At 41.8% G+C, this 24183-nt stretch overlaps 1 protein-coding gene across 4 annotated transcripts in view; it reads left to right on the forward strand.

Moving 5' to 3' along the window:
* ZC3H7A (zinc finger CCCH-type containing 7A) overlaps positions 1–22762 on the forward strand; it is a 47890-nt gene extending 25128 nt beyond the window's left edge. For all 4 annotated transcript variants that reach the window (XM_002826136.6, XM_054534737.2, XM_063717595.1 and 1 more), the window contains 14 exons: positions 2736–2940; positions 4631–4695; positions 5230–5416; positions 6148–6309; positions 8042–8238; positions 8576–8676; positions 10052–10233; positions 10958–11034; positions 11667–11800; positions 12199–12304; positions 15142–15250; positions 16986–17119; positions 20509–20672; positions 21849–22762. In XM_002826136.6, coding sequence (XP_002826182.1) covers positions 2736–2940; positions 4631–4695; positions 5230–5416; positions 6148–6309; positions 8042–8238; positions 8576–8676; positions 10052–10233; positions 10958–11034; positions 11667–11800; positions 12199–12304; positions 15142–15250; positions 16986–17119; positions 20509–20672; positions 21849–22038 — 2013 coding nt within the window. In that variant the 3' untranslated portion in view covers positions 22039–22762. The remainder of the gene's footprint in view (positions 1–2735; positions 2941–4630; positions 4696–5229; positions 5417–6147; positions 6310–8041; positions 8239–8575; positions 8677–10051; positions 10234–10957; positions 11035–11666; positions 11801–12198; positions 12305–15141; positions 15251–16985; positions 17120–20508; positions 20673–21848) is intronic.
* The last annotated feature ends 1421 nt before the right edge of the window (positions 22763–24183 follow it).

Genomic DNA, 24183 nt, shown 5'->3' on the forward strand with positions numbered 1-24183 from the left:
GTTTCACTGCCTTAGCCAGAATGGTCTTGATCTCCTGACCTCGTGATCCACCCTCCTTGGCCTCCCAAAGTGTTGGGATTACAGGCGTGAGACACCATGCCCGGCCTCAGGACTTCTTATTCTTAAAGATAATCCTCTAGCAACCACATACTTTAAAGCGGGGTTCAGCCAACTATAGCCCACAGGCTAAATCTGGCCTATTACCTGTTTTTGTATGGCTTGCAAACTAAGAATATTTTTTCAATTCTTAAATTGTTGAGAGAAGAACAAAAAAGAGAATAATATTTTGTGACATATGGAGATTATATGAAACTAGCCTGGGTAAGCATAGGAAGGGCACATCTCTACAAAAAATTAAAAACAACCTGGCATGGTGGTGTGTGCCCGTGGTCCCACTGCTTGGAAGGCTGAGGGGAGAGGAACACTTGTGCCCGGGAGGTTGAGGCTGCAGTGAGCACTGATTGTGCTATGCACTCTAGCCTGGGCAACACAGCGAGACCCTGTCTCAATCAGTCAATCAATAAAATTATATGACATTCCAATTTCAGGGTCCGTAAGTAAAGTTTTACTGGAACACATCAGTGACTATTCATTTTATGTGCTGTCTGTGGCTGCTTTTGCACTGCAACAGCATAGTTGAGTCCTTGCAACAGGGACCGTGTGGCCTACAGAGCCTAAAATACTTAGTGTCCATCCCTGTATAGAAAGCCTATTCTGCTGGGTGCAGTGGCGCACACCTGTAATCACAGCACTTTGGGAGGCTGAGGCAGGCAGATCACCAGGAGTTCGAGACCAGCCTGGCCAATATGGGAAAACCCTGCCTCTACCAAAAATTACAAAAATTAGCTGGGCATGGTGGTGCATATCTGTAATCGCAGCTACTTGGGTGGCTGAGGCAAGAGAATCACTTGAGCCTGGGAGTTGGAGATTGCAGTGAACCAAGATCATGCCACTGCACTCCACCCTGGGTGACAGATCAAGACTCTGTCTCAAAAAAAAAAAAAAAAAAAAAAGACTTTTCTGACCCCTCCCATAAAGTAAAACAAATCAGTAGCAGCAGTGGTAGGATGATGGTGATGAGAGGGAGAAATTCCGAGCTGGTTTCCAGGGGTGGTGTAATAGATGGTGTCAGTGTGCAAAAGGCTGACAGAGCTGGGTTTGATTCTTACCAGCTCTGTGATACTGGACAAGTTACTTTACCATAGTACATCATTTTCCTCATCTGTATGATGGTGATCACAGTAGGATGTATCTGAGAGAGCTGTTTTAAGAACCAAATAGCTAGCATATGATACCATAACGTAAGGTGCGTGGAAACTCTTAGTGAGTTGCAGCTTTGATGGGGCCTGGGGAAGTTAGAGTTGTATGTTCTTGTCCAGTTGTAAGTTCACACCTCCAGAGAGGTTGTCTCAATCTTCATGGGCTTCTCCAGCTCCCGTCTCTGGATCACCTATCCTCCTGCTGCACCACATATATCCCACAATTCCTCTTTAATGATGCAAATTCTTTTTTTTTTGAGATGGAGTCTCACTCTTGTCGCCCAGGCTGGTGTGCAGTGGTGCCGTCTTGGCTCACTGAAACCTCCACCTCCAGGTTCAAGCAATTATCTGCCTCAACCTCCCGAGTAGCTGAGATTACAGGTGCCCGCTACCACGCCCGGCTAATTTTTTGTGTATTTTTAGTAGAGACGGGGTTTCACCATCTTGGCCAGGTTGGTCTTGAACGCCTGACCTCATGATCCACCCATCTCGGCCTCCCAAAGTGCTAGAATTACAGGTGTGAGCCACCATGCCTAGCCTCATATGATGCAAATTCTTATGAGCCCTATAGTCAGGTAAGGGTAGGGAAGCATAAGGAAGTTTTGCAGATGAAACATGAATGTAACGTTTGGATTAAAATGTTAGACATCTGGCCGGGTGCAGTGGCTCACGCCTGTAATCCCAGCACTTTGGGAGTTCTAGGCGGTTGGATCACTTGAGGTCAGGAGTTTGAGACCAGCCTGGCCAACATGGCAAAACCCCGTCTCTACTAAAAATACAAAAATTAGCTGGGTGTGGTGGCGCATGCCTGTAATCCCTGCTACACAGGAGGCTGGGGCAGGAGAATCGTTTGAACTCAGAAGGCGGAGGTTGCAGTGAGCCAAGGTTGTGCCACTGTACTCCAGCCTGGGTGACAGAGTAAGACTCCGTCTCAAAAAAAAAAAAAGGTTAGACATCCCACCTCAATTGTTTTTAAAAATTATTCTTGAAAAGAAGTTCTGTAGCTAAAATTGTTTTAAACGAATCTTGATTCTGATTTAAACCTTTTTTTTTTTTTTTTTTTTTTTGGAGATGGAGTCTTGCTCTGTCGCCCAGGCTGTAGTACAATTGCGTGATCTTGGCTCACTGCAAGCTCCGCCTCCTCGCCTCCTGGGTTCAAGCAATTCTCCTGCCTCAGCCTCCCGAGTAGATGGGACTACAGGCGCATGCCACCATGCACAGCCAATTTTTTGTGTTTTAGTAGAGATGGGGTTTCACCGTGTTGCCCAGGCTGGTCTTGAACTCCTGCGCTCAGGCAATCCGCCTGCCTCAGCCTCCCAAAGTGTTAGGATTACAGGCCACCGTGCCCGGCCTAAACTTTGTTACGTAACATGATCTCCCAGTGTAATAATGCTTTTATTTGCTGGTGTTGAAAGTAGTTCAGCCAAACCCGTGACAGCTTCATGAATTTTAATCACATCTTTTTTTCTTCCGCAGCCGTCAGCTTTAGTCAGAGGACCCCTTCAGACAGCCAGTGTGTCTCCTAGCATGCCCTTTTCGGCATCTCTGTTAGGAACCTTACCCATTGGTGCGAGGTATGCTCCTCCACCCTCCTTCTCAGAATTTTATCCACCTTTGACTTCATCCTTAGAAGATTTTTGTTCTTCTTTAAATTCATTTTCAATGAGTGAATCCAAACGAGGTAAGAACCAAATCTAAATTGTAAACAATTGCAGTTGATTTTCTCAAAATGAAAATGTTTATTTGGCAATTATTTAACTGACTCTAGGTAGTAGACACGTGAATTATTTTCATTGTAGCTAAAAATATAAAGACTAAGCCTTCAGTTTTGAATTTATCTTGACTTAGCTGTGCCATTCTGGAGACCCAGGAGCAAAGGCATCAGAAGAGAAATGTGTGTGGCACTGGTGTTTCTGTAGGATAGTTTGTTAAGCTGGGAGTTTATTATTTTGGGGGTGAAATGACAATGTATTCTCCCATAAAGGTGTATCTCATCTTAAAGAGTCTTAGAGACAGTCTATGCTATTAAATTCTGATCTAGGCAAACACTAATTTAAGATCAGTATTTAGAATGATAGCAATCAGATGTGTCTATTTTAGGTTTCATCTGTGGAGCTCAGCAAACCGTGGCTGCTGCTTTAACTTTACAGGAGATTGCTGAGTTTGGGGTCTGACTCCTGTTTCTGTCATCCTAGATTTAACATATATACTTCAAACAATCACTAGAAAAATATTTTTTGAAGGCATTGTTACATGGCTAAAAGGGCAAAAATCTTACATAATTGACTTAAAGATTGACTTAAAGAAATTAAAATATATGGGAGACAGAAGGGCAGAGAGAAAATAATTGAGTGCTAGACTAAGAAAAAGAAAGTAGGCCGGGCGCGGTGGCTCACGCCTGTACTCCCAGCACTTTGGGAGGCTGAGGCAGGAGGATCACTTGAGCTGAGGAGTTTGAGACCAGCCTGGGCAACATGGTGAAACCCTTTCTCTACAAAAATATAAAAATTAGCCGGGTATGGTATGTGCCTGTGATCCCAGTTACTCAGCAGGTGGAGGTGGGAGGATTCCTTGAGCCCAGGAGGTTGAGGCTGCAGTGAGCCAAGATCGCACCCCTGCACTCCAGCATGGGTGACAGAATGAGACCCTTTCTCAAAAAAAAAAAAAAAAAAAAAAAAGAGAAAGTAAATGAAAACTTTACTAATTTTTTTTTTTAATGTTATGGTCAGTTCCTGCTTCTTTTTTTTTTTTTTTTTTTTTTGAGACAGGGTCTCACTCTGTTGCCCAGGCTGGAGTGCAGTGGCGAAACCTTGGCTCACTGCAACCTCTGCCTCTTGGGTTCAAGCGATTCTCCTGCCTCAGCCTCCCGAGTAGCTGGGATTACAGGTGCCTGCCATCACACCTGGCAAATTTTTTTGTATTTTCAGTAGAGACGGGGTTTCACCATGTTGGCCAGGCTGGTCTCAAACTCCTGACCTCAAGTGATCTGCCCACTTCGGCCTCCTAAAGTGCTGGGATTGCCAGGTGTGAGCCACCGCACCCGGCCCCATATTTTCAAAAGGAAAGGCTCTTTTCCCATTTTTGAATATAAAGAATTTTCTTGGTGTTTTTAGTAGTTGCAGTTGGTGGGCCCTGCCTTAGCTTATTTTTCTGAAAATAGGTTTTTATTTAAATTTGACTATGCCCTTGGTTTCTAGAGGAAAGCAAAGACTCTAGAGCCCTCTTTGGGTGTCAACCTTGAACAAGAAAATTTCTAGAAACTGGGACGGGAGAATAGCGTGGGAGGCCATAGCCAGTAAGCTACTAAGCCCTGATGTTCTTATTACATGATCAGAATGAAAAGGTCTGTTGAAGTTTTTTTATTATTTTAGATCTGTCCACCTCAACTTCTAGAGAGGGAACACCGCTTAACAACAGTAATTCTTCCCTTTTACTTGTAAGTGCCACTTCCTCTTTTGTAAATACATCGCTTGAATTGAAAATAGTTACTTAAGTAACTGAGTTATTTGAATGAACATGACAGTCTCCCTTAAATTTTGTGTGTGCTGCAGGAAATTGTGTTAAAGTAAGACTTCTGGAACATCTAGTAATAACAGCTCTGTGTTTAAGACTTTATCTGTTATAGCAAATTAATCGGTATTGCAGACAGTGTAAGAGGCTTTAGCACAGCGTAAACAAATCAAGGAAATATAAGATCAGGGCATGTAAAGCGTGTGTACTTTTGCAGTAGAACTTATTACTTATAATATGGAGGATCAAAAAAGTGGGGGGGTGACTAGAAACCAAAAGAGAGAAAAATGTAGAAAGAGACAGTTTTTAAGATAGAAGAGCATTAAGGATGGAGTAGTACTGACCTCAGTTTATGAAGATTATCTTACTTTTCAGATGAATTCAGTTCCTTTCTTCAGTGATAATGCAATATTTGTTGGCTGTTTTTTTTTTTTTTTTTTTCTTCTTATTTTTCTTGCAGATGAATGGACCAGGTAGTTTGTTTGCTTCAGAGAATTTCCTGGGAATTTCAAGTCAGCCTAGAAATGACTTTGGAAACTTTTTTGGAAGTGCAGTTACCAAACCATCTTCATCAGTGACTCCAAGACATCCCCTCGAAGGAACCCATGAATTGAGACAAGCTTGCCAGATCTGTTTTGTAAAATCAGGTCAGGACCAAACAAACACGCAGGGAATATTAAACTACTTGCTCATAACCTTGAAAGTTCTTAGGAATTTGTAAATACATGTTAACAACCTCAGTTATTATGGTTCTTCAATCCCTATTTTGAATTCTTCCTAAACAAGTAGCAGTTACTGATTTAGTGCCTTTGGAGTATAATAGGATAAGTCTCTGCTCTTATTTGATGTAATTTTATTTATAGAATCATGTAGAATTATTTACCTATTTTTGGAAGCTTATTGAAATTTTAATGAAACTCCTTATGTTCTCATTATATGCTTAAGAAGTTGATTATTTTCAAATAGAGCAAGAACTAGAAAACAGCATTATAAGACCAGTATACAATACAATGTATATGAAAAATTAAATACTTTGTTAGCTTGTTTCATATGTTTACCCTTAAATCAAGTGACATAAACACTGTTTATTCTGATTTATAAGCCATCAAAATTCCTCTCCAGATTATTTCCCTAAAGTTAAGTAAGGGTATTTTTTTTTGGCAGGAGTGGAGTTGAATAGAACATTGTGTTGTCTGATACATTATAAAAGGCAAAAATCTACCTTAGTAGCCTACTTACTTTTTAGGGTTGTGGAAGTGGGTTTTCTGTGGGAATTTAATAATTGATGTTCATCTGTTCATGTCTGCTTGTAAATTTACCTGTAAAACGAAATGATATTTTTTGTGCATATGAGCAATCCTCTTTACATCTTTTTCAGGCCCTAAGTTAATGGATTTCACTTACCATGCTAATATAGATCATAAGTGTAAGAAAGATATTTTAATCGGTAGGATAAAGAATGTTGAAGATAAATCATGGAAAAAAATACGTCCAAGACCAACAAAAACAAATTATGAAGGACCATATTATATATGTAAAGGTATGTACTGTAATTACTTAATTAGTATACATTACATAAGTGATGAGCTACAGTCATGCTTAGCTTAATGACAAGGATACATTCTGAGAAATGCATCATTAGGGGAACATCACAGAGTACTTACACAAACTTCGATGGTGTAGCCGACGATGCACCTAGCCTATCCATGACATAGTCAATGGCTCCTAAACTACAGACTTGTACAGCTTGTTACTGTACTGAATACTGAGGCTACTGTAATGCAATGGTATCTGTGTATCTAAACATAGAAAAGGTACAGGAATAACACGATATTAATCTTATGGGACCACCATTATATATGCAGTCTGTAGTTGACTGAAATATCAGTATGTGGTGTAGGACTGTGCTTGCTACATTTATTATAACATCTATTAATATGTAACTTATTACATTATGTTATTATAATGGTATTGACTGTTATAAAAAATGTTTAGAGCTAATGGCAAGTTCCTTGGATTGAGATGTTAATATTTTTTATATTATTTTTACTGTTGTTTTTAACTTTTTCTTTTTTGAGACAGAGTCTCATTCTGTCATCCAGGCTGGAGTGTAGTGGTGCAATCTCGGCTCACTGCAACCTCTGCCTTCTGGGTTCAAGTGATTCTCCTGCCTCAGCCTCCCGAGTAGCTGGGATTACAGGCATGCGCCAATACACCCGGCTAATTTTTGTATTTTTAGTAGAGACAGGGTTTCACTATGTTGCCTAGGCTAGTTTCAAATTCCTGGCCTCGAGTTATCTGTCTGCCTGGGCTTCCCAGAGTGTTAGGATTACAGGCATGAGCCACTGTACTGGCCAAGGTTTTATTTTATTTATTTATTTCTTAATTTTTTGTGACAGAGTCTCACTCCGTCTCCCATGCTGGAGTGCACAGGCACGATCTCAGCTCACTTCAACCTCTGCTTCCCAGGTTCAAGCAATTTTCTCATGACTCAGCTACCTAATAGCTGGAATTACAGGCATGTGCCACCCTGCCCCACTGATTTTTGTATTTTTTAGTAGAGATGGGTTTCATCATGTTGGTTAGGCTCGTTTTGAAGTCCTGGCCTCAAATGATCTGCCTGCCTCGGCCTCCCAAAATGTTGGGATTACAGGTGTGAGCCACCACGCCTGGCCTATGACCAGGTTTTAAACAGAAGACTGTCTGAAACCTTACGTTCTCTCTAAACAGAATCAAAACACTGAGCTAAGGCTTTGAAAAATGTGTAAGATGCTTTTGAGAGAACTTGGTATTTTCATGTTTGTCAAACAAGTTTGTGTGAATGAGCTTAGAATGTCCCTAAATGATTTTTTTTTTTTCAGCTGAGGTGTGGTCCATCACAGTATCAAGGCTCTTCTCACAGTCCGTGATAAAAATAATTAAGGCTTGTGGTACTTCTCTTTTTTAGAGTTGATACCATCCATCCCCAGATAATAATATGCATATCATTGTTTGAGTCTGTCCATGAATTGTTAGACAAATTCAAATGATGCCCTAAATGTTGTTTATATTTATTGGCTTTAAGGAAACAGTTACCATCATTTTTTTTGTTTGTTTATTTTGACACTGGGACTTGCTCTGTTGCCCAGGCTGGAGTGCAGTGGCAAGATCATTGCTCACCGCAGCCTCAAACTCCTGGGCTTAAGGGATCCTCCCACCTCAGCCTCCCAAGTAGCTGGGAGTACAGGCCAATTGCCATGTTTTCAATGTCTTTCCATTCCCTGTCTTTCTAGATGTTGCTGCTGAGGAGGAATGTAGATATTCAGGCCACTGCACGTTTGCTTATTGCCAAGAGGAGATAGATGTGTGGACACTGGAGCGGAAAGGAGCATTCAGCCGTGAGGCTTTCTTTGGTGGCAATGGAAAGATTAACCTTACTGTGTTCAAACTTCTCCAGGAGCATCTTGGAGAATTTATATTCCTTTGTGAGGTGCGTTCTCCAAAACTTATTTTCCACTGTAAAGTTGAATTTGCAAGCCCAGTGGTATTGTCCTGCCATATGATAAAACATTCACTCGGTAAATGAATAAATATTCATTTATTTATATGATAAATAATATCATATTTATGAATAAAATATTCCTCTGGTCCTGCCATGTGATAAAACATTCATTCAGTAAATGTTAGCTATTACTGTTACCAAAAAGAATATTAAAACTTCATATTGAATATTAATTTTGTAATGATATTGAAACTAGGACAATATTCTGGGTACAAAATTTATATTTTGTATTTTTTTTTTGATAATCTTTCTCTCTCTATTTCAGAAATGTTTTGATCATAAGCCTAGAATGATAAGTAAAAGAAATAAAGATAATTCTACTGCTTGTTCTCACCCGGTTACAAAGCATGAGTTTGAAGACAATAAGTATGTTGATAGTTTCTAATTTCTGTAATGACAAAATAGATTCTTTTTCTAGATCTGAATAAAAACTAGTAGTAGTATCTGTCCAAGCATTGCCCTTTCATCGTTTGTTGTTATTTTGAAGAACAATGACGAAATTTTAAAATGTCTTTTAGTAGATTTGGCTGGAAAGTGAACAATTAACTAAATATATTATGTAAAACAGAAAAGCATTATTGATGTATAGTTTCTCATGACATGAATTTAGGTATTTTATGGCTTAAAATATAAGTACCCCCCCCCCCCCAATTAATTCAACAATTGCATGTAGTGATTTGGTTTTTTTGTTTGTTTTTTTGAGACAGAGTCTCGCTCTGTCACCCAGGCTGAAGTGCAGTGGCATGATCTTGGCTCACTGCAAATTCTGCCTCCCAGATTCAAGTGATTCTCCCTCCCAGATTCAAGTGATTCTCCTGCCTCAGCCTCTCGAGTAGCTGGGATTACAGACACCCACCACCAGGCCTGGCTAATTTTTTGTATTTTTTTTTTTTTTTTGAGATGAAGTCTTTTTCTGTTTCCCAGGCTGGAGTGCAGTGGCGCGATCTCAGCTCACTGCAACCTCCGCCTCCCGAGTTCAAGCGATTCTCCTGCCTCAGCCTCTCAAGTAGCTAGGATTACAGGCATGTGCCACCACACCGTCTAATTTTTGCATTTTTAGTAGAGACAGGGTTTTACCATGTTGGCCGGGCTGGTCTTGAACTCCTGACCTCAAGTGATCCACCCGCCTTGGCCTCCCAAAGTGCTGGGGTTACAGGAGTGAGCCATCATGCCTGGACAACTTTTTGTATTTTTAGTAGCGACAGGGTTTCAACATGTTGGCCAGGCTGGTTTCAAACTCCTGACCTCAGGTGATCCACCCACCTTGGCCTCCCAAAATGCTGAGATTACAGGTGTGAGCCACTGTGCCCAGCCCCCATGATTTTTTTTCTGATAAAAATTTAAAATGTAGGGCCAGGCGCCATGGCTCACGCCTATAATCCTAGCACTTTGGGAGGCCGAGGCGGGCGGATCACGAGGTCAGGAGATTGAGACCATCCTGGCTAATACGGTGAAACTCCATCTTTACTAAAAATTAGCCGGGCATGGTGGTGGGCTCCTGTAGTCCCAGCTACTTGGGAGGCTGAGGCAGGAGAATGGCGTGAACCCAGGAGGCGGAGCTTGCAGTGAGCCGAGATCGCTCCACTACACTCCAGCCTGGGCGATAGAGTGAGACTCTGTCTCAAGAAAAAAAAAAAAAAATTTAAAATGTATTGTCAGTGTAGAACTTTATATATATATATATATATATTTGAAAAATCTATGGCAGAACAATATTAAAATGTCACTGTTTTCATCTCAGGTGCCTTGTCCACATTTTGCGAGAGACAACAGTAAAATACTCCAAAATACGTTCTTTTCATGGCCAGTGTCAGCTTGATTTATGTCGACATGAAGTTCGGTATGGCTGTTTAAGGGAAGATGAGTGCTTTTATGCCCATAGTCTTGTGGAACTGAAAGTCTGGATAATGCAAAATGAAACAGGTAGGTTTGAGTGTGACTGAGAAGTATGTCTCCTCAAGAGCAGACAGGGTTTAATGAAACAGTAATTTGGGCCTGGCGTGGTGGCTCATGCCTGTAATCCCACTACTTTGGGAGGCTGAGGCAGATGGATCACTTGAGGTCAGGAGTTCAAGACCAGTCTGGCCAGTACGGCGAAATCCCCATCTCTACAAAAAATACAAAAATTAATCGGGCGTGGTGGTGGGCACCTGTAATACCAGCTACTTGGGAGGCTGAGGCATGAGAATTGCTTAAACCTGGGAGGCAGAGGTTGCAGTGGGCCAAGATCACAACACTACACTCCAGTCTGGGTGATAATGCGAGACTGTCTCAAAAAAAAACAAAAAGGAATTTGGAGACTCCCCTACTCCATCAACCAGATGTGGTGACGCTATTGATTTTGTTCTGAGCTTTAAACTTTTGAGTTTTAGAGTTGCCTATTTTGAGTGTGTTCTCATGTCATTAATTACTGATACAAGTTGATACATGCAGTTGTTGGGAGGAAAGATTCCTCAGAAGGCACAAAGAGCTGTATTTGTGTATATTCCATTTCAAAAAAGAGTAACGTGGTATTCATCCTTGCTGATGGATTAGGATGTATGAGAATAGTTTGGAAGCTGAAGGTTCTCCACATCTGACTGCACCCAGATTGGTGGGCTGTTGTTCTTATAGACATAATTTAAAGGAAGGCTTGTACATTCCCCAGGTATCTCACATGATGCTATTGCTCAAGAATCTAAACGATATTGGCAGAATTTGGAAGCAAATGTACCTGGAGCACAGGTATTTTTCTCTTGTGTACTTTCTGCATTTGGTGTCCTTTCTGGAATTGCCTAATAGATGTTGGTTGTTGGTGGATGCAGTTAACACTTACAGTCCAGTTACTTTCTTAATGTTCATTCAGGTGAGTCATTCTTATGTGAAAAAACAATTCGCATTTTAGTTGATCATCATAAAAAAATTATGCAGCCCACAATGCCTGCCAAGAGTGTAGGACACTGTTTTCTTATTTAGTTTAATTGACAAAACAACTGGAGTTCTGGGCTTTATGGATTCTTGGAGTAAGGGGGTTAGATTATTTTTATAGTTTAGCTTTCCACCTGGCATGTCTCGTTTTTCCATTGCTCTCCCCTCAACACCCCTGACCCAAATGAAACAATTCTAGTCACCAATTTCAAAGATGAGTTTCATAAATTAAAGTTTGGCATCTATAATCTACTTTTATGATATTCTCTTACATGTGGGGGAAGAATTGGAGATTTAGTTATCAGATATAATGGTCACATCAAGCCAGATAAAAATGGGAAATTGTATACTATTGTAAAAAAATGCATCTTGATTTAGTATTTTGTCATCAGAAAACTGGTTTTCTGTAAAAAAAAAAAAAATTAAAATGAATCTTTTAATTGTTTAAGGTACTTGGTAATCAAATAATGCCTGGATTTCTTAATATGAAGATAAAGTTTGTGTGTGCCCAGTGTCTGAGAAACGGTCAAGTCATTGAACCAGACAAAAACAGAAAATATTGTAGTGCAAAAGCAAGGCATTCGTAAGTATTGTGTGTGGAAACAATTCCTATTTTGTAATTTTCTGTTTCGTAGGTATAAAATCATACACATAAGAAAAAAGTTTAAGGCTTTGAAGAGAGGAGAGAACAATAGATAATTTAGGATAATTACAGACACAAGGGAAGAGATTTTTAGGACCTAGTAGATAAGAATTCAAAAGTAGTGTTTTTCTCCTGTATTTTATCAATTTGTTTAGAGTTCGTAGGGAATGTTTGTAAATGACAATAGGAAGTGAAAATACAGAATCATAAGGTATTTCTTTTAGAAGCATTGAGAAAAAAATTCTCTGGTTCCTCAGGTACAAACTTTGTGCCTCTCCCTTTGTGTTATGTCTTTTGCTCGTGTGTCTTTGTTTTTTTCTGAACTCCATTTTTCTTAGGTGGACCAAAGACCGGCGTGCGATGAGAGTGATGTCTATTGAACGTAAGAAGTGGATGAACATCCGTCCTCTCCCCACAAAGAAACAAATGCCTTTACAGTTTGATGTACATACGTAATTTTTAAGCCACTTTTTTTTAAATTAGGCATTTCAAATCATTAGAAAATAGTAGTAATTCAGATTGAAACTCAAGCCCTTTAAATAATATTCGTCAGTAATAATGCTATTTAAATGGTTCCTCTTTGGTTTTCCTTCCCCTTTAGTATATGTATGGTTCCGTAGCAGTTTTCATATTGATTGGAATTTTATGAGTTACTTGGAAAAAGTAAATAGATAGTGGATCTGAGGAAAAGTTATGGGGACAATTTAACTTATTTTTTAGATGAATTACTTTGGGGAGGGAATGAGAGTAAATGTTATTTAATTGTGATTTCTTTGGTTTGATACCAAACCTAAGGTTTTCAGTATTATGAATGCTATTGATGAGTTTGTTTTTATCATGCCTTGTCTCTTTCACTGCAGCAAGGGATATGTAGCTACAAGACACCTAACTTTATAAGACTTTCTAAAAGTAACCCAAAGGAAAATGTTCAATGTTAGAGGAACATATTCTTCAAAAACTAGAAAATACTAGACTAACTTAAAGTTAGAATAGTATTTCATTCACACAGTGCCACATTTCATCTTGGTACACTGTAGCACCTTACCTGATCTTGAAGATGATTGTCCGAGCAAACCACTTGAGTTGTCCTGGACTTTCTTCTTCACGAGAGAGAGGGTCTGGAGAGCATCTAGAGGCACTTCACACGTGCGTTAGCAGACAGGGACACTTGGAGCATCTACAGGTAGTAAGCTCTCTACCCGGATGGAGGAAATGTAGAGGGAACTTTTTGCCCAGAGAAGCAGGGCAGATGGACTGTAGTGTCCCCGTGTAAATGAGGCCTGTCTCTGGACTGCAAGAAGGAGTTGAAGAAGAGGTGGATGTAGTTTTCACCACCTACAGTACCTTGCAGTTTTGTAAAACTTACACAAGTAACACAGTCAGTCTTTCCGAGGCGTTGGTAGGTTTGTGTTTTATCCAAAGTGGTTTTAGACTCAGATTTTATTAATGGGTTATGTAGGAGGGGGAAAGGGGTTTATTTGGAACCTTGATTTCTTGTGGTTTAAAGGATGATGGAGATAATATGTATATCAAGTACTTTGATAAAATGAGTACAACTGAGAACATCCCTGGTTCCTGAGGCAGCTGCTTAGAGTATTGGTTATTCTTTAATCTTGAACATGGTGTACTACTGTGCAACATTACAGTAGCTTATTTCCTCTTTTTTTTCACCTGCCATAGTAGGTATTGCTAAGGGACTTTTTTTCTTTTTTTTTTTGCATTTTTTCTTGCTCTGTCACCCAGGCTGGAGTGCAATGTTGCGATCTCCGCTCACCGCAACCTCCACCTCCTGGATTCAAGCAATTCTTCTGCCTCAGCCTCCCGAGTAGCTGGGATTACAGGCGTGTGCCACCATGCTCAGCTAATTTTTGTATTTTTTTTTTTTTAGTAGAGACGAGGCTTCACCATGTTGGCCAGGCTGGTCTTGAACTCTTGACCTCAAGTGACCCACCTGCCTTGGCCTCCCAAAGTGTTGGGATTACAGGCGTGAGCCACCGTGCCCGGCCCGGGACCTTTTTTCTTAAAGAAGAAATTATACTGTGTGCACGTATGTGTGTAGAGAGTGTGGTGAGGCTTAAAGACAATGGGCTTCAAAGTCTGCCAGAAGGGCCCCAGTCAAGTTATTCAGCCTCAGTTTGCTCACCTGTAATTGGGAATAATTATGTGCGATGGTGTTATGTAAACACCTGGCACAGTGCCCGGCCTTCTCCTTTACCTGCTCTTCTTCCTGCTCCTTATCATTGGGCTTTGAAAGACTGTGGTAAATGTTTCCCTAGTAATATGACTAAGTACTTATTGGGATTTGATGGGGGAAAGAATATGACTATTTTATCCAGTACTGACTTTATGCAGAAGATTTTAAGGGTGAGGTCACTGACATTGGTCCAAGGGAGGAAATGTGCAGTGTTAAGGGGGCTGACCCAAAACTCTGAAAAACGTGACAGATGCTAAGCATTTAATGTCACACAAGCTAAATAATGTAGGGCCAGCTCCCGTTGAAGCACAAACTAAGATAAACTAATAATTAGTTGTACTAGGATTTATACCTCATACAGACAAGTAGGTTGATGGTATTCAAGAATGCGTTCTTGGTGATGGAGGTTTTCTTGGTTCCTGGCTCATGATTCTTAGGGAAGTCTGCGTTCTGCTGATCACGATCACTTTATTTTCTTACCAGTATCACTGTATTTACTTTGTTAAATAAAAACACAAATAACCTGAAGAGGTATTATTTGAAAGCTATGTAACTCCATGGTATGGCTAGTGTGATAATTGTCTTCTGATAATGCATATGTAGTGAATTATGGCCGAGGTTAGTTTCCAGTACTGGTTATAAGTTACATTTCTGAAATGTTTTGGGCACTGTTCAGTACCTTTTGGAGTAGCCTGCAGTTTCTTTACTGCTTTCAAGTGCTGATGTGGAGGAATCATTAGTGTTGGACAGGGGAACAGGAGCTGCCAGACTGAGAGGGCCAGAGATGTTCATTGTGGAGTTCAATGTTCTGAGTAAGTGAGTTTGTAGACATTTTCTTGTAAGAAAATGTTCCATGCTTTACTCTGTTTTGGACATTTTCTTTTGAAAAATTTTGGGATAGAAACCTTAATATCATTTCATATATTTAGAGCATATAGTTAATTTGAATAGAGTCAAATTAATCTTACTTTAGAATTTGATTACTAAGTATTAGCATGGATAATAATGCTTCTTTTGCTTAAATTAAAAATTAGGCAGTTTTACTAGGTGTACTTTGTCTTAATCATATTCCTGTTTTTTTATACAGCTGTGCAACCATATTGCTTCTGGGAAAAAATGTCAATATGTTGGAAACTGTTCCTTTGCTCATAGTCCTGAGGAAAGAGAAGTTTGGACTTACATGAAGGAGAATGGGAGTAAGTTAATCTTTTAGCTGTGTCCTTGAGCTAGCTTGCCTGAAAGTTCCTTTCCTCTCTATAAATATGCCAGCTTCCTGTGAACACAGAAAGCAGTTTGCATTCTAAATGGTTGCCCCGTTTCATCAGTAGCTCTGTTGGTGATGATGCCTGGAAAATGTAGGCACAGCCTCAGTGGGGTGGAATGTGGCATCTGATCTGTGTTTGGTTAGGTCAGATTTGGATATAATATATAGGTCTGCATCCTTACATGTAATAGATGTATTCCTAAAAAATGGCCGGGGGAAGTTCAGTACTCCCTTGACGGTTTAAATCAGATCATCTGCTCATATTGGAAATAGTTTGCCCTCTGAATTAACCAGGTTAGAATTAGGGGTTTCTTCAGGGAGGCATTAGTAATCAAACAGGCTCAGAATCAGAGGTCCAAAGAAAGAATGTTTATTTTGGTCAAATTCCAAGTTTATTGTGGGAGCCTTTGAGAGGAGCCACAGACAACCTTTCACTTTTGACCATAAAATGTTTTACTACAAGGATCATTATTCTTTAATCTTAAGTAAACTGATGAAAGGTATACTGACTGCAGTCTCTGGATTATAAGAACCAACCAGATTTGACTGTCGCCTGCCATGTTTCAACCACATAGATCGTCAGTGGTGTGTGGAGGGATTCCCTCTAGCTGTCTTGCTGGGAGTGAGGCCATGCACTCCGGCCTGACTGAAGATGCCCTTGCGCACGAGGCTTTTGCAATGACTCCTGCCACCACTGGTCTTAAGGAAGAAGCATTTCTAGTTTAGCTCTAATCTTTGCCTGATGATACATTGTTAGAAACCATTAGGCAGACAACAAAGCCAAGTTTTGACCAGATCCTCATTACCAGAGTTTTTAGCACAGTGGTTCTCAACTGGGAACAAATTTTGCCACTCCCCTTCCCTGTGGACATTTGGCAATGTCTGGAGATATTTTCATTGTCATGATTGGCAGAAGTTGCTCAGGCATCTAGTGGGTAGAGGCCAGGGATGCTGCTCACCATCCTGTAACGCACAGGGCATGCCCCCAGCAAAGAATTCTCTAGCCAGAATGTCAACCGCATGGAGGTTGAGAAACCTCGGCTTTAGCACTTGGCAATAATGCAGAATACACCTGTTCTTACCATAGGAAGCAACTGGCAGCCACTGCCCAGGACTTGGTCATGGTTGTCTTGTCAGTTGCAGCCCAGCATATCCGCCCTCTGGGACTGTGGCTTGACTGATGGACTCCCATCAGGGTCAGAATCTTGGTCCAGTAGTAGTATGTTTCTCATCTTTCTCAGTAAGCAGTGAGGAGTGTATTAGCTCCAAGTCCCCCAAGCCACGTAAGTAGCCTTGTGTGGTTCTGGCTCTGACACTGAGTGTGGAACGTAGGGCGACAGAGGCAGTGGTGAGGCTTTTGTGACAATACCGTTTATAATGGTTTCTGTGTTTTAAACATCCCCAAAGTGTCGTGCAAATGCAGGGAGGGGTTAATTAATCCTGAGAACTAATATTTGCCATCTAACAGTCCTGAAAGTAGTTCTTATGCATGAGAGTTTACCTGCTGCTTGAACTGGGTGATCTCTCCATGTCTAATATAATAGTCTCCTTCAGCCCCCTTGAGTTTCTTTTGAACTGTATGCTGACTGATACAAAATATGGACACAGTTGCATGTATTTAAATGGTGTTTAGTTGCTGCTGCTGAAAGTAATTCATTTTTCTTTAGTACAAGATATGGAGCAGTTTTACGAACTATGGCTCAAGAGTCAAAAAAATGAAAAAAGTGAAGACGTAGCCAGTCAGTCAAACAAGGAAAATGGAAAACAAATTCACATGCCAACAGATTATGCTGAAGTTACAGTGAGTACCGTGGGTCATTTACCCTCTCTTTGCTGAGCCATTGATGGAGCCTTTCTTTTCCTTTTTCTTTTTTTTTGAGATGGAGTCTCGCTGTGTCACCAGGCTGGAGTGCAGTGGTGCGATTTCGGCTCACTGCAACTTCCACCTCCCTGGTTCAAGCAATTCTCTTGCCTCAGCCTCCCAAGTAGCTGGGATTATAGGCTCGCACCACCACGCCCAGCTAATTTTTGTATTTTTAGTAGAGATGGAGTTTCACCATGTTGGCCAGGATGGTCTCGATCTTCTGACCTTGTGATCTGCCTGCCTCGGCCTCCCAAAGTGCTGGGATTACAAGTGTGAGCCATCATGTCCGGCCTTTCTTTTCTTTCCCATCTTCTCCAAAACCCGGCTCCCTCACTCACTGCCTGCCCTTCTCTGTTCTGTGTCTTCATCTTCTCTCTCTAGTGGTTTCCTGCCACTAGCTTAAGTCTCCTCATGTGAAAAAATCCTTTCTTCAATCCTTCTGACTTTGGAGCCAGAGAATCGTAAGTCCAAGTCCTGGTTTCTCTCCTTACTTGCCTGGCACCCTGGGCAGATTATTTATGTCTCCGAGTGGGGTTGTCCTGATGGATTAGTGAAGTATGAGGAGTCTGTGACTCTTCCCTAGTGGGAGGCCCCAGCAGGTGGCTCAGGAATGTGTGCTGTCTACCCCGCTGGACCTTACATTCCCCGCTTAAGCCTGCAGTCTGGCCTCTCCCTCTATGGTTCTTGGGGACATTAAGTTACCAGTGGTCTGTTAACTGTTTTGATTTTCTTTTAAAAATTTCAAAAAAGTGAAGAGGATAATATAACAAATATCTTGAGCCCACCATTGCAAGTTAACTGATGTTAACAATTTGTTGTAGTTCCTGCTGTAAAATAAATAAAATGCTACAGATAAAGTTGGAACCCCATATGTTACCCTTCCCAGGGGAACAGATCCAGTGTGTATTTTTCCAGGCCATGTTTACCTATGGATGACACATTTATTCTTTTTTTTTCTTTTTGAGATGGAGTCTTACTCTGTTGCCCAGGCTGGAGTGCAATGCGGTAGTCTTGGCTCACTGCAACCTCTGCCTCTCGGGTTCAAGCGATTCTCCTGCCTCAGCCTTCTAAGTAGCCAGGGATTACAGGCGCCTGCCACCACGCCCGGCAAATTTTTTGTATTTTTAGTAGAGACGGGGTTTCACCATGTTGGCCAGGCTGGTCTCAAACTCCTGAGCTTGTGATCCACCCGCCTCAGCCTTCCAAAGCTGTGGGATTACAGGCATGAGCCACTGTGCCCGGCCAACACATTTATTCTTTTTTTTTTTTTTGTGAGACAGAGTCTTGCTCTGTCGCCCAGGTGGGAGTGCAATGGCGTGATCTTGGCTCACTGCAACCTCTGCCTCCCAGGTTCAAGCAATTCTCCTGCCTCAGCCTCCCGTGTAGCTGGGACTACAGGTGCCGGCCACCACGCATGGCTAATTTTTGTATTTTTAGTAGAGATGGAGTTTCACCATGTTGGTCAGGCTGGTCTCAAACTCCCGACCTCGCGTGATCTGCCTGCCTCAGCCTCACAAAGTGCTGGGATTACAGGCGTGAGCCACCGTGCCCAGCTACATTTATTCTTAAATAATCTATAGTTCTGCTTGATGTGGTTTTAAAAGTTTACATAAGCATATGTGTTACTGCCCTTATTTCTTGTTTTTTGGCACCTCCATCTCTCTATTGATTCAGTCAGATCCAGTTTCACTGCCCATTGCAGGCCTTGTGTGTGGCCTGGCCTTCCCCAGCATCTCTCTGCTTGTGACATGCCCTGTGAATTTCTACCTTTGTCACATTGATTCCCTTGCTACCTTTACTTAAGTGCTCCTTGGTGTTTATTTTATTATATATATATTTTTTTCTTCCTTTTTTTTTTTTTTGAGACAGGGTCTCACTCTGTCATCTAGGCCGGAGTACAGTGTCACAGTTATGGCTCACTGCAGCCACTACCTCCTGGGCTCAGGTGATCATCCGACCTCAGCCTCCTGAGTAGCTAGGACTGCAGGTGCTCGCCACCACGCCTGGCTAATTTTTGTTTTTTTTGTAGAGATGGGGATTTTGCCATGTTGCCCACGCTAGTCTCAAACTCCTGTGCTCAAGCACTCCTCCTGCCTCGGCCTCCCAAAGTGCTGTGATTATAGGCGTGAGCCACTGCGCCCAGCTGCTCCTTGGTGTTTCTAGAGCAGGTCACCTCGACTTGTTGGATCATAAGGCTTACCTGGGGCCGGGCATGGTGGTTCATGCCTGTAATCCCAGCAATTTGGGAGGCTGAGGCGGGTGGATCACCTAAGGTTAGGAGTTCGAGACCAGCCTGGCCAACTTGGCGAAACCCCCTTCTCCACTAAAAATGCAAACAATTAGCTGGGCATGGTGGCAGGTGCCTGTAATCCCAGCTACTTAGGAGGCTGAGGCAGGAGAATTGCTTAAACCTGGGAGGTGGAGGTTGCAGTGAGCCAAGATCGCATCACTCCACTCCAGCCTAGGCAACAGAGTGAGACTCTGTCTCAAAAATAAACAAATAAATAAATAAATAAGGCCTATCTGGGGTGTTTCATAATAAAGAGTCCTAGGGCTGGGCGTGGTGGCTTGCATCTGTAATCCTAGCCACTCAGGAGGCTGAGGTGGGAGGATCACTTAAGCCCAGGAGTTCAAGGCTGCATTGAGCTATGATCGCACCACCGTACTCTAGCCTGGATGACAGCAAGACCATGTCTCTAAAAAAATAAAGTAATAAAAAGTCTTCATTTATACCCCACAATGAATGAGTTCAAATCTGTTTTTACCCAGTGTTGCAGATAATTATTTCCCAGGACATTTGGGAAATACTATCCAACACTTACAGTTTGCATCTGTTGTAGCACTTAAATCCCCTCATAGCAGTTCCTTTTGTATAGGTCTGTTCCCCACAGGGGCAGTGTCTTTACATTCCTGATGCCACAGCAGGGGCTCAGTTCACGTACACTGAATGGAGCTGTTGCCCGTCCTTTTGGAGTTGGCATGTCCTGTTCTTTCCCATCCTCTCTGCTTTTCCTCATGGTGTTAATTCTTCCCTGAATCCTTGTTTGCACCTGCCTCTTGTTCTCCCAGCAAACATCCTTGTTTGCATACCAGCTCCTATTGCCTCTTTACCGGAGATTTCCTGGACAGCTGGCAGCATTTGTCACCCTTCTTCTCTGTGTCCTGAGTGCTGGCTTGCTTCCCCAGGCTGTGGTCCTTTCCTTGTCCCTATTTCTAACCTGAGTTTTATGTCTTGCCTGGCTCTCCCACCAGCCTGGGCCCCCTGGAATTGAGTCTGGATCTTAGATCAGGTGACTGATGGGACATGTGTCTTTGCTGCACATCAGGTGGACTTTCACTGCTGGATGTGTGGGAAAAACTGCAACAGTGAGAAGCAGTGGCAGGGCCACATCTCCTCCGAGAAGCACAAAGAGAAGGTTTTCCACACCGAGGACGACCAGTACTGCTGGCAGCACCGCTTCCCAACAGGCTATTTCAGTATTTGTGATAGGTATGTAGGTTTCTACAGTTTTTCCGTGTCAGAATTGCTGATCTCAAATTTTCATGGACTTGTCAGCTGACACGGAATACCTGGGTGTTAAAGTTCTAATGTTGCTGTGCTCTGACAGATCCTGAAGAATTCTTGGGTTTTGGCTCAAAGTGTTTCGTTGCTCACCAAACCATTCCTTTCACTCTTCTTAGGTTATATGAAAAGATTTAATAGTCTTCCAATACTAATTTGAAATGTCTTAGGATAATTGAATAGAGAAGCATGTTCATTCCAATTTGCCCAAATGACCTTTGCGTTCACAGCTGTGATTCTCAAACCCTTTGCCACAAGCTTTGCTCACAGTAAATGTTCATCAGATTTGAAATGGCTTTTACATTATATTTAAAATCTAGAACTTAGATCAAAGGAAGATGTTAGTATGTATCACTCCTTTGTTTAAGTTTTCTTAGAAAATATTTCAATGCGGCCGGGCATGGTGGCTCACGCCTGTAATCCCAGCACTTTGGGAGGCTGAGGCGGTACGGTCACTTGAGGCCAGGAGTTTGAGACCAGCCTGGCCAACATGGTGAAACCCTGTCTCTACTAAAACTACAAAAATTAGCCGGGCATGGTGGCAGGTGCCTGTAATCCCAGCTACTCAGGAGGCTGAGGCAGGAAAATCACTTGAACCCAGGAGGTGGAGGTTGTAGTGAGCCAAGGTTGCACCACTGCACTCCAGCCTGGGCGACAAACAGTGAGACTCTGTCTCCAAAAAAAAAAAAAAACAACAAAAAAAAAAAAATAGTTTTTCAGTGAAAAACTAAGTAATTCTGAATTGCTTATTTTATTAAGTCACTGTTAATATTTAATGCCCTAATTTAGATCCATGTGATCCTTAAAACTATTGAAGACATTTTTTCTTTGATGCCACCTCTGATTTCTTTCTACTACATCAGGAACAACTATAGTCTTTTTTTCTCCTATCAGTCAGTACTTTTCATAGAGTACATTTAAATAAAGTACTGATTTTTCTATTGTAGATGTCATGGCTATAAAATATTTACCTTTCTAGGCTTGAGATTCCTAACTAAAAGTTGTATGCAAATCATAAAGCTAGTGAAGTATACAGTTTCAAGAATCATGACACGATTTTTAGAAACAACTTGTGGACACTGAGCAGCTGACTTGTCCTCACAGGTATATGAATGGCACCTGCCCAGAAGGAAACAGCTGTAAATTTGCACATGGAAATGCCGAACTTCATGAATGGGAAGAAAGAAGAGATGCCCTAAAGATGAAGCTCAACAAAGCACGAAAAGATCACTTAATTGGCCCAAATGATAATGACTTTGGAAAATATAGTTTTTTGTTTAAAGATTTAAACTAATATGCTGGCTTTTATGTATGATACCTAATCAGAGCATTGACCAGAAAAATTGAAAGTCTTCTAAGGCACATAGCAGAGGAGCTGCAGATTTTCTGCTTGTATTGGCGTATATCGTTCCTCCTGAGCAGCAACCCACAGTAGGTAGGAAAATGGGCTGTTTCACAGGCCTGGCCACGCTCTCACGGAACCATTGGCATCAGATGGTGAAGTGACTGCTACCCGGTTGCCATCTGTTGAACAGACTTTTGGATGAAGTGTGTTGGGGAAGAGGATAAGGTTATATTTAGGACAACTCTTTGAGTTGGTCCTTCATATAAGAATCATGACGGTAAGAGAATAAACACTTGTACTGGGATCAGAATACATGATGGATGAAATTCTTTACATGTTTTAGCAGAATGAATTTGTTTAATATAATAAAGTTTGCTACTTATCTGTATGTAGGTTGCTAAAAAGGATTTTCTTAACTCAGATTTTAAGCCAAATAACCATTTAACACTAGTATTTGTTAAATGGGGTATTTTTCTGTATTTGTATGTTTCACTATAATAAGGGAATTAAGGATAATGTGCATTGAGAATATTTTGAAAAATAATTAATTGACTCAAATTTTATTTCTTGGTCTTTTGCTGTTTAAATGATGATTTTGAAAGATTAAACCTGTACTGTTGGTATTGTGTTAGTGTATGGACCAATACTGCCTGTAATAAAGATTTTATATATAGATGCCTTTCATTTTTTCCTGTGGTCCTTTCCCACAAAGAATTGTTGAAACTGGGTACAAAAATCAAGTTGGTTTTTTCAAAAACATTTTCATTTAGGCAGTGACTGACAGAATGCAAACTGGGACATGAAAGCAGCTTTTGACTTCGTCCTCCTCTCCTCCGAATTTGGGCTCCAGGACTCTTACTGATCGGCTCGTCTAGGTAGCTCTTCCTGGGGCTTCTGTGTTTCATTCAAATGAGCTACACGAGCAGGGAGAAAAAATGGTCAGCTGGTAAGACTTGGGCTGGAATACCACCAAGATGGCTGTTTGGCATAACACCTTTGATAGGGCTCAGAGACTTTAAAGTCAGGATCTGCTGGGCTGTGATGTAGCAAGCGTTTAAACCCTTAATCAAAGTCACTTCCTCATGGGGACGTTGAATGTGTGGGATGTGGGGAAACAGAAAAGGGTCTTTTTTCTGTGTGAGCCGACCAATGGAGAGGAGGGCATGGCTGCAAGGAGTGAGAAATGGACTGACATGGGATACCATCTGTGACTCTTTAAAAATACTAGGAGAGTCTGGTTCCCTCCATGTGTCAGGGGGCAGTGGAGGCCAGTCACTGAACAAGGGGCATCAGGAGTGCATCTTTTTATTTATTTATTTATTTTATTTTTTAGACGGAGTCTCGCTCTGTCGCCCAGGCTGGAGTGCAATGGCACGATCTCGGCTCACTGCAAGCTCCGCCTCCCGGGTTCATGCCATTCTCCTGCCTCAGCCTCCCTAGTAGCTGGAACTCTAGGCGTCCGCCACCACGCCCGGCTAATTTTTTTTTTTCCTTTTTGTATTTCTAGTAGAGACGGTTTCACTGCGTTAGCCAGGATGGTCTCCATCTCCTGACCTCATGATCTGCCCGCCTCGGCCTCCCAAAGTGCTGGGATTACAGGCGTGAGCCACCGTGCCCGACCCAGGAGTGTATCTATCTTTCGTTTTTTTTTTTTTTTTTGAGATAGAGTCTCACTCTGTCACCCAGGCTGGAGTGCAGTGGCGCCATCTCGGCTCACTGCAAGCTCCGCCTCCCGGGTTCACGCCATTCTCCTGCCTCCCGAGTAGCTGGGACTACGTTGAGCCACCGCGCCCGGCCTCAGGAGTGCATCTTAACTGCAAAAATAATCGTGTGTTAGGGTGATGTTTTCTGTAGAATGAAATGGTAATGTTATTCTGCTGAGTTTCCCTAGTCTGATGATGGTTGTTACATTTTTTTCCTTCCATGTACTTTCTCCCAAACTCCTTATATCCTCTTCTTCCAGGGAGAATAGATAATAAAAAGTTGTCTCTGGGCCAGGCACAATGGCTCACACCTGTAATCCCAGCATTTTGGGAGGCCGAGACAGGAGGACCACTTTAGGTCAGGAGTTCAAGACTAGCCTGGTCAACATGG

The sequence above is a fragment of the Pongo abelii genome, chromosome 18 (assembly GCF_028885655.2).
Source record: "Pongo abelii isolate AG06213 chromosome 18, NHGRI_mPonAbe1-v2.0_pri, whole genome shotgun sequence".
Classification (NCBI taxonomy): Eukaryota; Metazoa; Chordata; class Mammalia; order Primates; family Hominidae; genus Pongo; species Pongo abelii.